This window comes from Opisthorchis viverrini (genome assembly GCF_000715545.1).
Source record: "Opisthorchis viverrini unplaced genomic scaffold opera_v5_46, whole genome shotgun sequence".
Taxonomy (NCBI): Eukaryota; Metazoa; Platyhelminthes; class Trematoda; order Opisthorchiida; family Opisthorchiidae; genus Opisthorchis; species Opisthorchis viverrini.
The window spans coordinates 70,158-84,156 of NW_008751703.1; the positions used below are offsets into that span (position 1 = coordinate 70,158).

Consider the following 13,999-nt stretch of genomic DNA (forward strand, 5'->3'; position numbering starts at 1 on the left):
CATGTGAGACAAACACTGCTCAGGATCTTTTCTGCGTAAATCAGCTTTTCGGTTAAACCGAGCTATCTGCACGTGAACACAGCTCCTTGCAGAATGAGTAGATGAGATTATCTGAGATCTTTTAACGTGATACCGATCCTGTTGAAAGACACTTCCTTGCTGCGTTGCTGATCACAAATGCAATGGCTATCGGTGCATCCTCGAACGGGGATGGGACGTCACTCATATCCCCTCGAAACTCCACGTTCATCTGGGATCCCATTTGTGCGTGGTTTGCTGCCAGTAGGGAAATCTGAGCAGCCGCATTCTTTGGCGCGCTTATGCTCTGCATATCCTTGCGCAGGAGTTGGGTACTAAAGTAACATGATTAAATTCACGAGAGAGAATGGCGAAAATGGATTAACAGGCTTTTACCTAAGTTGATTATTTTTGTAATTCAATCTCTCAGGGGCAGCATTCGATATGCAGTTTTGGCAATGCTAAAAGGATTTTCGTATTATTCTGGTCTGGTCACTTTTGTCTACAAATTCACAAAGAATTCTGAAAGATTAACCTCAACGCAGAAAGTGTAGACGCTGGTGGATTGGTTCTTGTCACCAAAGCATTCCGCTGGGTTGTGAATGATTTCTTTCAAGCAGTTTCTCAAATCTGACCTGATCTCTGCTCCAACCAACCATGATAACCTGTCCAAGCAATGAACAGGTTAATAGGTTTAAGCTGGCATCTAGAAAAGCTTGCGTTGAATTAGTCGCACACTTTTCCATTGTATGCATCTTGTTGATTATCTGCTAGTACCAAAATACTTGCTGCTAGATGTGTCGTCAGCTGTGCTAACAAGTGGAGCTCCGAATACACAAGCCTTACCGCTATGCATGGTGATTTTCGGTGTGACGTAGCACCCTAAATTGCTCTACTACCTCAGACGTACGTACCTCTTGGGTCATCTATGATATCCGTGACCATTTTTGTCTTACGCTCAACTGGTCTCTGCAAGCACGTGCTCTCCTTGATTGATTGAGCATTCGAGCGAACTAGCATAGCCAACGCAGGCAAACACAGATACCAGTCTATGAAGTCCTCGTGTTTTTGTCAATAGTGCGTTGTGTTTCCAAGTCCACTTCGTTTCATGTTTTCTGCTTGGGATTGTAACAAACAGGTATGCTACCAGTGTTTCCGGATTACTCTTTGTTGTTTGACTATGGATAAGCTTCCGGTTGCGTGGTCCAACATTCAATAAATAGTTCTTGCTCGCTTGTAACTTGCCGTTTTCAGTGGATCTTCCGGCTTTTCATCGCTACGTCTTGTGATCTCTCACGAGGACCAGTTCATCCTGTTCTATGTGATTTACCATCAAATCCATGTGGATTACACCAAGTTTTGCAGTGGGCGACATCTGTCAATCAAATATGGACGGGTGCTCAACCGGTATTTGCGGGACAATAGAGATTTTCCACATAGCATCTTAGGCATCTTTTGTTTTCTTGTGACAGAATATCAACGCTTATTGGTGCTCATGTCCTTGCTTGTATTGTGGTCTGATCGTGTGCTAGCATTTTTACACATATAAGCGGGTTATCACAAAAGTTTTAATCGACTTCATCCACTCGACATAACCCAAAGCTGCTTTATCCTTTCCATCTGTTCAGAGTTTGGATTTCCGTTCGCTTGTACTGCAAAGTTAACATCAAGCCTATTCTCGTATATGGCTTAGCTTTCACTTAGTCTGTAAGAGATTATCAGGGTCGTCCTAACGATACCCTGTGTTGGATGTATGATAATTTCTGTGGATTTCTCCAAGCACTATGTTTTTCAGATTGCCGTTGAAATTCCATTTCTTTAGAGCACTGGGGCTGTTCTTGACCTGAAGTTGTAGACCTCCAACTTCATCTGCCCAACCCTAATAGCTCAGCTATCCTGTCACGACTCCGTTCGTTGATTAACGGGCATTACAGTTTACACCTGCAGCAAGGTTCATCTGCTGTAGAAATACCCAGACGAGGAACATGAAGACGCGATTAACTATGTGTTCACAGAGATGCGTGATCACACTACTGTCTTGAATTCAAACCTAACAGTAGTTGTGGCAGTAGTCTGATAGGTTAATGTCACCAGCTAAACGAGAAGCCGCGAGTTTAGGCCCCACTCTAGTGAATCTCTCTGTTTTAACTCCTTAAGGACTTGTCTCACTGCGTTCCGTGGTGCCGATTGTGTTTATATAGCTTCCGTTCTACCACCAAACTGCCGCATTCGCTGGTCAATAATAGTATTTCCTTGCGTGACTATCTTGTTTTGGTTTCAAAACGTGAGGTCACGTGCAAAAATTGCCGAATTCATTATCTTACAGATGGTACGTGTTAAGCCTATTTTTTAAGTGGGTACGTCTAGGTAACGAAGGATGAACTGCTCGTCGACTGACTACAGATTTTCGTCAGTTGCGCTCTTCTGGAGAAAAGGTAGCGCTGATTAGAAGGACCCTTGCAGATAATCCTGAATTTCCACAAAATTTGTGTGGTTTCACTGAATCTAAATTGAAAGCAGAGTATATTTATTATACCGGTGGTCAATGATGATGATGAAGGGGCGCCTGTGTGCCACAAAATTATGTGGACGGGCCGCTCAGGCCGAGGAAGACGGTTGATTTACGAGTGCTTACTCGGTCTAAGAACCATAATCCGACCCGTAACAAAGCAGACCAAAGCGCGGAGCTTGTAGTCATCTGGAAGCCGACGACTTGCTGTGACTGTTTCTGCCCAAATGGATAACGGATAAATGGCGTTGCGGCTGTGTTAGTTATGTACCAGGGGCGAGATGGCCCAAGTAGTTAGAGCGCGAGTTTACCAACCGGAAGGCCCGTGGTTCGAACCCGACCTCTGCCCCTCGACTTCCCCTGCCTAGGGTTGGGCAACCTGGTAGCATCCCAGCCCTAGTGCAACCTTCGGGTGGCATGGCAACTAGGCACTGAAAGGGTGCTACAGCCGAACGAGTTATGTATGAGTAGATTAAACGAAACACGTTTAGATTACTAGCCAACGGAGTTTCATATGTCTTGCTCAAATTCATCACAAAAATGATATTCTACCAGTCCGTCTGACGTGATTAGCCCAGTGGCTACCTGTATTTGGAGCTATTTTCCGAGACGAACAGTTGATTGAAATGAACCAATGTGCGACCCTATTCGTGCCTTGTAAAGTGATTTTTGGGACCATCACTACTCAGCGTAACAATCTCCTCCAAAGATTATGACAGTGAGCGGTACTCGCTCCCAAAAGGAGACCTGAACGAAGCAATTCTTCAGGTTGTCAAGAGATTCAACCCGGTAATGTATACCGTGATTACCACACGTTATTTTGACATCTTTTGAGAAACTACAGCAGTGGTTTATGGAAATCTCAACGGTTTTCACTTTTATTGAGTTCAAACTGTGGAGGTATGGGTTATTCAAGTTTCTGCTCAGTTTTATGGAACACCTCTTTGCCGAATCGAATTCGGATCGACACTGTCAGTCCACGTCTTGAAATGTCCATCTGTTTCTTCCACCAATAAAGCTGCAAAGGTTACCTTACCACTTCGAACAAGAGACAATCGAAATGCCGCGAGAACTTCTCGCCAAACTGAAGCCAAGTCGAATTGTTTGCTCGTTTGGATTAGGCATATGGGAGGCGGGGATGGTTACCGTGAATGTTTGTACTCAGTTTGTTTTTGGAGGTCACTTCCCGTAAAGCAGAAGCAATAGTCCGTTGGACAGTAGCTTTGTTTCACAGGCTGCGTTTCCTGCGCGCGGAAGGGATAAATTAGCTGGGGGACTGGTCGTGTGTTGCTGGTTTATGTGAGAATTTTCTAGCAATGGCAGCCGATTCATTGGATAATTTTTTCCATTCTATATTTCCATGCAACATGGTATGTTCGTTCATACTTCATACTGTTTTTTGTCCATTCGGATTAATAGGTCGTTTGGACGAATCCGATCTTTTTACTGAGAAACCTACAGGTTTTATAACTGATACGCAGACGGATGACTATACGTTGCCAAGGCTATAATGTTGACTGGTTCTCACGCGTACGATTTCTTTCATCCTGTTTTATTCTACTGTACACACGCGTACACAGGTACATCACAAAGACGCTTGAGCAGTATGTGAGCAGCGACTACAGCCTAATCTATTTCCACTGTGGATTGTCCAATAAGAACAAACCTCGGTTTGGCTGGCTTGTCCAAGCCTATCGCACGTTCGACCGAAAGTAAGTCATCTTATTATGCCTAGAATCTGTTCGCATAGATTACTATTCGCAAATTTAATATCCTCCGGTGTGTCGCGTTGCTCTTGGCAACCGACTCGCAATAGCCTCGTTGCAGGGAAATTGCTGAACGCCTTGTTGGGCGTTTTTCTCAGAGACCGTATGATGAACCGTTTGTCGCAGATGTAGGACATTTTGAACTATTCGAATTCAGCTTTTTTTAGCCTATAATCGCGACCATCCGCGGGGCAAACATGTCTCATCGTCCAGACAGCTTGCATACGACATGGGGAGCTGCGAAAACTGATCGTATTCGTTGGTACTGCTGGTTGCTAAAGCCGATCAACCGGAGAGCCTGGTTACAATAGGTACGAAAAAGGAGCAATACGCGACGATAGCCTCCTCTGGCGAATTCGGAACAAGTAATGGCTGCGCATCGTAAATCATGACCACAGAAGGTGAGAAAAAGAAAAAAAGTGCGAAACTACGACGTACTTAGACTAAGTCGTGCGGTCGAGAATGATTGTACTTATTGTAGAGAATTATAGCTTTACATATGTCCTTGGTGTCACATCATCGTTCCGGAAATTCGCGCTGACTGGATGACCATGCGGTCGATTCTGACCGCAGAAGAATTCGTGGTACTTTCCCTGCTGGTGATCCTTACTGGTAGTCTCTCAAGTGAAATGGATCCACCGTTCATAACGCGGAAATTCACACAGTTTACTCCTCTTTTGAGTTGCTTTGTTATGACTCTGGCATGACACCAACGATCTTGTTGAAATTTGTTACTGCTCCGTGTCTACTCCAGGCCTCCGTCAATCGACATCACCTGAATGATCTGCTGATTTTGCCCCTTGTTTACACGACAACGCATGCCGTGGTAGACAGGAAAACTAGGATGTAACGATCAGTAATGTTCTACACATTTTCTCATGGACTGCCCTCACTTTTGTTGGTATGTGGGATTGGTTTGCTTCTGAGGTTGACACTTTTTCAGAGCATAGGTATTCATACAGTTCAGTTGCAGGTGAACAAAGAGTTGTGGAGGAGAAGAGCACACTGTGCATTGCACATTGTTCCTATTTTCAGATACGACATATCTCACGTCTCACATCAGCGGAAGTCGTACTGGTGCGGAACCAAGGATTGGAATACTATGTCCATTATAAAAAGGAGCCTTTGAGCTTAGGTGTGAATTCCCGATTCTTGGTGCGCTGGTTTCGCATAAGACCACCATCTGTCCTGAGGTTGTTGGCACACCATGGAAAGCCTACCAGAAATGCTATAATCGCGTTTTGTAGGCATTCATGCAACAACCTATTGCTTGCTGAACATGCTCGGGGTGAGATGGCCCAAGCGCGCATTTACTGACCAGAAGGTCCGTGGTTCGAACCCGACCTCTGCCTCTCGACTTCCCCTGTCTAGGCTTGGGCAGCCTGGCAGTATCCTAGCCCTCGTGCTTCCTTCGGGTGGCATAGCAGTTGGGCACCGAAAGGGTGCTATACCTGAATGATTCGGTCGACACAGTGCGGACCACATATATTACACAAAACATACAGTTCATTCTGAATATCGTAACCGCCTGTCAGCTGTATGTTCAGCGTAGAAAAACATTCACAAAACGGTAGTCTTCGGGGCGGAACCAGCCCCCCTCCAAATTACCATTTAGTTGCAAGTAATGCCCCTGGACGCATATCATGTTATCAGGACTACTACTTTCTTCTCGTGTAGTAGTTCGTGTCGCCAGTTTGTCTGCGTCTTGCCGTGTGTTTTTTAGGCAATGAACTACAGTGCCGTATGCTCTAACTATACAGGAGTTTGCGCCTTTAGGGCGAATGTATTAACGCAATTGGGCTCTTGCGGTGCACCTTCAGGTTTTTGTGGTTGGATACTTTCATGGTGTGCTTTTTCTTCTTCAAGCTTTCGGAAAAATCTAAAAGCCCTGTTTATTGTTCATCCGACGACTGGAATCAAGATACTGTGGTCATTGTTCCGACCATTTATAAGGTGAGCCACGGGTATTCTTTTCCAATGTCACGTACAGAGGTGTTAGCCGAGCTTCTTAGCTTTGTACTCACGTCGAGTTGTTCAGCCGGTGATCAATCGTGACCTGACGCTTTATTTTTCATTATGTTGCGCTTCTGGTTTTCGTGCATCACTGTGGAGTGAAAGTTTAATATCGGGTAATTGTGCGCGGGAGGCGTGATGGGGGTATTCCCCGTGTCCTAAACTACGTGGATCAGCTTGGGACATCCCTTGTCACGATTGGTTTTGAATCAATGTGTCAAAGAGTGAGCGCACAGAATAGTTGAAAAGCAAGATAACTGTTCAGACCAGTCGACGGCACAGATGCTGAGCTGTTTGGGAGTAACCAATGCTCTAACGAGAAATAAACATTTCTCGTCACAAAGTGGTTTTCTGGTCTCTTGAATTGAAGATACTGGTGTAACGCACAAAACGATTTCGGATGGTTGAGACATTCTCTGCTCGTAACCTGCGGCTGGTTTTATTGCGGGTAAAGAAACAGATTTGCGCAATCTGATTCCTAGTGTTAGCCTTTCACTGACATCCTCTGACCTCCTGACTGGATGGGACATCAGAGCAAACGAATCATGGGCTTCATAGACAGACATTTGAGCTGTCTGTTTGGTCTTTACCCTCTATCTTTCTGCCGAGTCACCCACGGATCAGTGTAGCTTTCCTAATGGGTATCAGTCATCATATCGTATGCTTTCTCTGCAGACCCATTTTTGTAACTGAATGCTACCGGCGAGTTACAAGGTATTTCAGTTTGCTCTGGAGTACACTAGCCATCGGATTCCTCGATTCTGAAGAACAAACCAGTAAACAGGGGTTTGTGTCAAAACACTTCCAGGAGATTTCATCCCCATACTGAAACTGAACAGTTTTCATGGATTCCATCAAATACCTCGGATTCACAATCGATCGTCATGACCGAAGACCGTACCCGGAAAACATAGATGCCATCAAACTGATGCCCTTACCCAAGGATTTATCCACATTTAGGTCATTCCTGAGACTCATCAGTCATTATAGTGCTTTTATGCCATTGATCCTGCACTTAATGTTTTGTTTTGCAGAGCAACGCGCTTTCATAAGTTGTCTGTTTCGATAAAACCTGTCATTAGGACTTTAGCGCCAGCATTTTCCTAGCATTGTATGATTCCGTTTTGGGAAGTATACGAATGAGTAACAGACACACTTATCCCACAGTACTTACTACCTGGTGTTTTAGAGAACTTTTCAATTAATCCATATTTGCGTGTTTTGTCCAAGATGAGATGAGTACATCTGTCTTTACCAATCCCGACCTTTTTGCAGCTCGAAAATGACGCAAAAAGTCAAATATATTGAACGACTGAAGGAGCTGGAGGAATTCCTTTTCCTGAATCAGCTTCCAATTCCTCATCGTGTTTTGGAGTAAGTTTTTTTTTTGGGGGGGGGGAATTAAATTGCATCGTTGCGGATTTCTTTAGAATTGTGTTACATACACGACTGGCCTTCAATTGAAGAGTTTAAATGCTTTGTAAAAACGTGGACGTGTACTCAAAGGGAAAAGAGACTAATTGACCGTCCACTTTTGGCTGTTCCCAGAGGCTTACTGGATGATCATCTCGGTGTTGTGGGTACACAGTTTGGTCGTGTATTCTGGCTTTAGTGATCCCGTTTGACGGTTGTAGTACACAGGGGCAAACGTGATCAAGTCAACTAAGAATTTTGTTCACTTGCTTTACCATGAATCCGTGGATGGGATTTTACTCTTGTTTACTGGACGCACTGTCAGTGAAACAACTAAGGTAGCGATCATGTAACGGTCTGAACTCACCGAACTTAGTCGCGAATCCTGCCTTGGTTTAAGTTCCGATACATAGCCCAGTGGGGCAGTTTAAGGACACGTTCCCGCTATAGGCTTGCATCCTGAGGCAGGTCCCAGTATGGCAATTTACTGCAGAGTTTCAAAACCGTCTGCATAGAAATTACTATTCGGCACTCCTTTTGCGCTTTGCTGCAGGTTTATTTCGAATGACTGCAGCATAGGAAATCATTGGCACTGTCCCGCAAGATGCTCGTTCTCTTGTTCGAATACACATGAACCCTTTCAACTTAGTAAAATTACTCTTTTTGATTCTTAATCAATGCATTTGTCGGTTTCTCTTCAAAGGTATGATAAACTGATCGCCGCCAAGCTGGCCGCTGCAACTGATCAATCTGGAGCGACTCAGTAAGTGTGTGTGACTTAGTCTTTTTTTCCGAACTACTCCTGGCGTTTTGGTCTTCGAGTGTACGGAAAGCTATCCGAGGGTTCGACTCGAAGTTAAGTTACTTGTTGTTCTCACCTTCGGTCCGTCGTCTCCTGGGTGCTCAAGGATGTCAGGACTTTGATGAGGCGGAATTTCAGAGCGATTTTCCGAAGCATCTTCATTTAACCACTGTTAGACGAGTGTGGTAATTTGTGAGCTGTGTTGGCAAATGGGGGCAAGATGGCTCAGTGGTTAGAGAAGAAGGTCCGTGGTTCGAACCCGACTGCTGCCTTTTGACTTTTTCTGTCTTGACTTAGGCATCCTGGTAGTATCACAGCCCTCGTGCTTCCTTTGGGTGGCATGGCAGCTGGGCACCGGAAGGATGCTACAGCTGAACGTCGGCAAATGATTGTATTGTATTTCTCAAGCGGCCCAATAGTTCCCAATGAACATCGTTTATTTTACATGCGGTTGTTGATTTTATTGTGAGCATTGAATCCCAAATCTGGCGCGTAGAGTTGATCGGATCACTCAACCCTCTGTTCGACTTTGTTTGCTCAACTTAACTTTCTACCGCAAACGGTGGTTTCTAGTATTTTGGTGAAGAGAGGATATGGCAAGGAGAGTGTTGCATTAAGAACTTTTGCGGTTGAGTTTAAGGGTTGGTGAAAGAGTTTCGAGGCGAAAATTTTAGGAAGTGTTTGGCAAAATGGATATGGTGATATCTACTCAGTTTAGACCTCTAATTCGGGGGCGGACCGTTCAGAATAGCCACACTTTACGTCTACTGGTTAACTTTTTGGCGAATCGGTTAACGAACAGACACAAGGTCAGATACAAATCAGAATACTGACTAGGGAAAACAAGCCTTAGTTTTGTGCTTCTCGCCAACAACGAATGTTTGAGTCTGACCTTATGGAGATTTCAACTGTTTGAAACTAGTTGAAATTTATTGGTTTGTCCATGTGGAAGGATTACTGAAACATAATAGTACTTTATGTAACTAGCTAGAAAATTGTAGTTCTTCTAACCGCTTTGGGGGACTCACCTAGAAAAAATCCGTTCGTTTTTCATGGCTTATTTCGCTCCGCATCTTTTATCGGTATTGAGGAGCTTTTGCTTTCCAATGTACGGTATTTTTTACTGTCTAAGCTTGCCGTGCACCAACAGGATTTCCTCGCCACTACTTCAGGGGTCTCTGGAATGGCCATTTGGCGTTTTGATCTTTTGAGATATCTTCCTATAGCCTTACCTTATTGACATTCCCGGATAGTAGGTTTTCCTCTTGAGGAGTTCGGAGACTCCTTGACGCTTTCACTGGTGCCGCCTCCTATGCTGAACAATTGCTCACTCTATTGTTTTCGAGAGGTCAGAAAGAGAATCAGTTGCAAACCATGCCTACTCCGAGTTTCAAACCACTATGTTCTCTCACTTTCAAAGGCGACATTTTTCTCTACCCGCACGGCTGTGAGTATTACTCTCGCTCACACTAATCCGCCCAGTTTAGCGTCCCTCCCGCGCGATTTCTGTTCATTTATATATTGCTCATTGTATTTACGTATCGCGCCGCCCTTTTGTTTTCATCAACTATCAACATGTATTCCGGATATATATTTCCTAGATGTGGGATGCAGTTTTGTCAACTATTTTCCATTGCTTACTAATCCTAACGATTCTTTTTTCCAACTATACAATTGCCTAAAGGACTATAAAATCACTCATATTGTTTCACTATAAGTCCACAATTGCTGAATAAGATGAATGGACTTGTTGATCTAAAGCTTACGGGAGGAAAGTGTAAAAAGTGTAAAAATGAGTGCAGTAAAAACGTAGGGTCACCTACTCGGTCACATTGACCAAGTTTTCGGTGTATGCTTTTCGACCATTCCTCTCCAAAACCTCTGTGAATTATTTTCACGTCATTTTCGAATGGTAGATTGATGCTTTTCCACTCGCATAATAGAATGTCCACCCAGTCGGTTTCGGAGACATAAATGTTACTACTTGTACACGACTTGTAGCCACCCAGGTTAATGGTGGGTTTGTTCTGTGAGCCGTCTGATAATTTTGTAATAGGGCGTGAGGACCAGCTATTAATGACGTGCACGATACCTTTTTGAACTGCTCTATCGTTCTGCCTGCTTGTGGTCATGTGTAGCAATAATAATGGCTCCAGATTCCGAATTAGTCTGAGAACCGACACATCGCTTAATTCAACTGGGAGCTCATCAGAGTTGTGAGAGCACCTCGGTTCTTCCCGTTCTTAGAACCTGTGATGGTGCAACAATTCTGGAGCATGAAAAAAGTGAGGGAATGTATGAATCTATAACACCTTCGGGTTCAGTATTACTTATGCCGTATGTTCGTGTTCCTTTTCACCCGGAGTCAGCGACGGAGCTACTTTGTCAACAGCGATAGTCCGAAATCCGTATGGATTGTGCAAGACATCTACGGGGACTGTTGATGCAGAGCGTCTTTTTAGTTCGCATGGTCATCAGCTTCATGGTACCAATTGGCGCATTACCAATCGGCATAGATTTCTTTGTTGCCCACATCCAGATATGATCACGACGTAGTGTCATGAGTATATAATGTGGTGGAAAATTTCAACAGGGCGTCGCTATGTTTCATATTTCTCACCTCATTACGAGTTGTTCTCTGTATCATCGTGTAACAACGAGTTCGCAGACCGAACTTCCATCCGATCATGAGCCCGGGGGAACACGCCAAGTAAACAGATTCCGTGTCGCAGAAACTGAGTAGATGGCATTGGCCACAGTGTCATTTCATCCGTTCACTTATAAAGTATTGTAAAGAGAGGCTTTTGAGCCAGATAGTCGGAATACATGACTGGACACTTTTTCAGTGTGACGTTATCCTAAACTCGTCAAGAAAACACCGAACCTTATCGTAGTACGACGGTTCGTGCACGTCCGTCACCCATCGAGCAGTTGTCCGTCAGACAATTGAAGTCTCTCGTATCAGGTAGGTTGGTGGTTAGAACTTGTGTGGGGACGTTTTCCTTAAAAGCACTACTACTGTAGTGCTGTCTCGCCAACCACAGCTGCCTTGCGGTTAGGTGTTGAAACACAAGGCTTTTCCTAAAGGCCCTAATCGTGTGATCCTTGTCATGCTCACTTTTAATTGTTTTAGTTGAGTTTTTGTCAACCCCTTCAATAGACGTCCTTGTAGACCGCGGATGCACACTAACCACTGGCCAACAGTTGTTCCATCGGTTAATAGCGGCATGTCGTATTGTACGCATGTTGTACAATATCGTTACGGGGTCTACTTCAACGTATTTTGAGAGCAATCCGAGCCTTGGAAGGTATATCTGTTACGGAGACTCCATCGGAATGACTGTGATTTTGTTGAACATTCTCTTGGTTGGTTGCTTAGCTCAAGTTTTCTAGTTACCATGTAAACTCACATCCAGGGCAATTGTCCACCGTACCCAATCAATCACATCGATAAAACGGAAAGCCGATCCATACACCTGTCACAGTAAACCAAGTGCTGCCATTTCGTATTTGTTATTTATATGCCATATAGATACGTGTCGTCGAAATCGATCGTTCAGCTGTAGCACTCCTTCGGTGCCTAGCTGCCATGGCAACGGCAGGAGGCATAAGGGCTGGGATTCTGCTAGTTCGCCCAACCCTAGACAGGATTAGTCGAGATACTGAGGTTGGCTTCGAATCGCCGACCTTCCAGTCCGCAAGCTGTTGTCGGTCTTAACTTCTTGAACCGTTACACGCATTTGAATAGTTTTAATTTATCCAGTTACTTGTGGGATGGCAGATCCTAACTTTAAGGAGTTCGATCGAACACCGGACGTGGGTTGCTTTCCATCAACAATACTGCGGTACTTAGCCTCAAGATTGCAGCGCTGCAATACGGTCCTCTCGAATAGTTTTCTGGATCGTATCATACGAATGCAGTCGTCTGCCTAGAAGAATGTGGAGACTTGAAACTGTACAAGATTGTACTTTTCTTCACTAGTGGAGTTCAAGATTTCACATTGGCACTACGGGATGGCTCCTCTGACGGCCGACCTTTGGATCGAGGAACACCTCCGATCATTCAGAGCGTTTTCCGTTTCGATTCGCTGTACCTCTGTCCATCCAGCCTGAGTCAACTTCTCGTTTTGGGTGTGCCATTCGGTAGCGATGTTGCTTAGTTGTTCAGGTTCAGTGCTTTTGAACTGGTCTTGATAGCCCCGATGTCCCATGGTTCTTCACTACATTGATTAGTATTGAGTCGATGACATCTTTGTCGTTTTTTGACGCCATTAAACGCTCCATAGGGAGCTGAATCCTCCCGTTGTGTTTTTGGCAATGTTTGGGTCGCTTTTCTTTTTAAAAAAACTTGTGCTCTGCGCACACACAAAGTTATTACTCTGGTTAATGTTTGTAATATGTACGTTCCCATCCTCGCCGAATGAATCCATAAATTTCCACTCATCCGGCCTGTCTAGGATCAGCGGTCCCACACACCTTACGGTTGGACCTCCTCGGAATGATTTGGTTTCAGTTATTTCTGGGATGTATGATGAACCTGGGGACGACAGCCAACCGGAACCCCAACAGCAGTTCAATGTATCACTGCAATTGTGAGTCGCTTTTGCTTATATCATTTCGGTTCATTTTTCGACCTGTCTGAAGAGACCGTAATCAGATGCTTAGGAGCAAGGAACAAGGGTGAATATGATTGTCATGTGGCCTCACTTTTATCCAAGCGTTCAGTTAACAAGTAAACGGGTTACACTGCACATTTATGTTGGACTCTTGTACTCCACCAGATCGACAAGAGTAAACCCTGAACAGACAATCAACCGCGCCTCGGTTTGTGGGCACTCACACGGCGCTGGATGACACTGAATATCAGAGGGAGGTCACACACCAGCCGTAGTTTCATACCCATAACACCATGCAGTGAGCAATCGTTTGGCTTGAAGAGTTTTGCGGTCCTCCGAATGTCTGCCCTATTTATACCCACTATCATTCCTCGTCGATCCCAGCTCTCATGTGTTTTGTTCGCACGGTCATGGTAGTAATTCCCACCTCGAAGAGATTTCATGATTCTGACGTGACCAACTCTTCCCTCAGCAACAACACGTGTGACGGAATTAAATTCCTTAAAGCAGACTATCAGAACTTGATCCGTAACGGGCCCACTTCGTAGCCTGATACATTACCTGCTTCTCCCGTAGGTTTCGTTGTCGCCTAGGGAAGAGTTAGATCTTATCATCAAACGTCTGCTGTTCGATCTACCATCTAAGGCGAATTCGTCGGGATTTCGTAGAAACCCGTTCAACGCAGCTCTCCTCCTCTTGTATGGCCACCGCATTCTATGTATCCACCAGTCCGTTTCCTTGCAACCTTTCGAGGTAAACTCTCCGCGACTTGCATTCGATTTACTTCGCCACTGGTAACACAGTACTCCCATCTCACGTGTGCGCCACCGTACAGGTCTCGTTAACGTAAGATGGGCAGTTG

At 44.7% G+C, this 13,999-nt stretch overlaps 2 protein-coding genes across 2 annotated transcripts in view; one reads left to right on the forward strand and one right to left on the reverse strand.

The window, feature by feature from the left end:
• T265_03319 (hypothetical protein) overlaps positions 1-13,999 on the forward strand; it is a gene marked incomplete at both ends in the record, with an annotated part of 42,238 nt that overhangs the window by 9,697 nt on the left and 18,542 nt on the right. The window contains 5 exons of the mRNA XM_009167780.1: positions 4,108-4,239; positions 6,160-6,246; positions 7,582-7,680; positions 8,423-8,482; positions 12,979-13,113. Coding sequence (XP_009166044.1) covers positions 4,108-4,239; positions 6,160-6,246; positions 7,582-7,680; positions 8,423-8,482; positions 12,979-13,113 — 513 coding nt within the window. The remainder of the gene's footprint in view (positions 1-4,107; positions 4,240-6,159; positions 6,247-7,581; positions 7,681-8,422; positions 8,483-12,978; positions 13,114-13,999) is intronic.
• Positions 12,529-12,732, reverse strand: T265_03318 (hypothetical protein; the record flags this gene model as incomplete). The annotated part of the gene is made up of 1 exon (XM_009167779.1): positions 12,529-12,732. The coding sequence occupies one exon, from the start codon at positions 12,730-12,732 to the stop codon at positions 12,529-12,531; it is 204 nt and encodes a 67-aa protein (XP_009166043.1).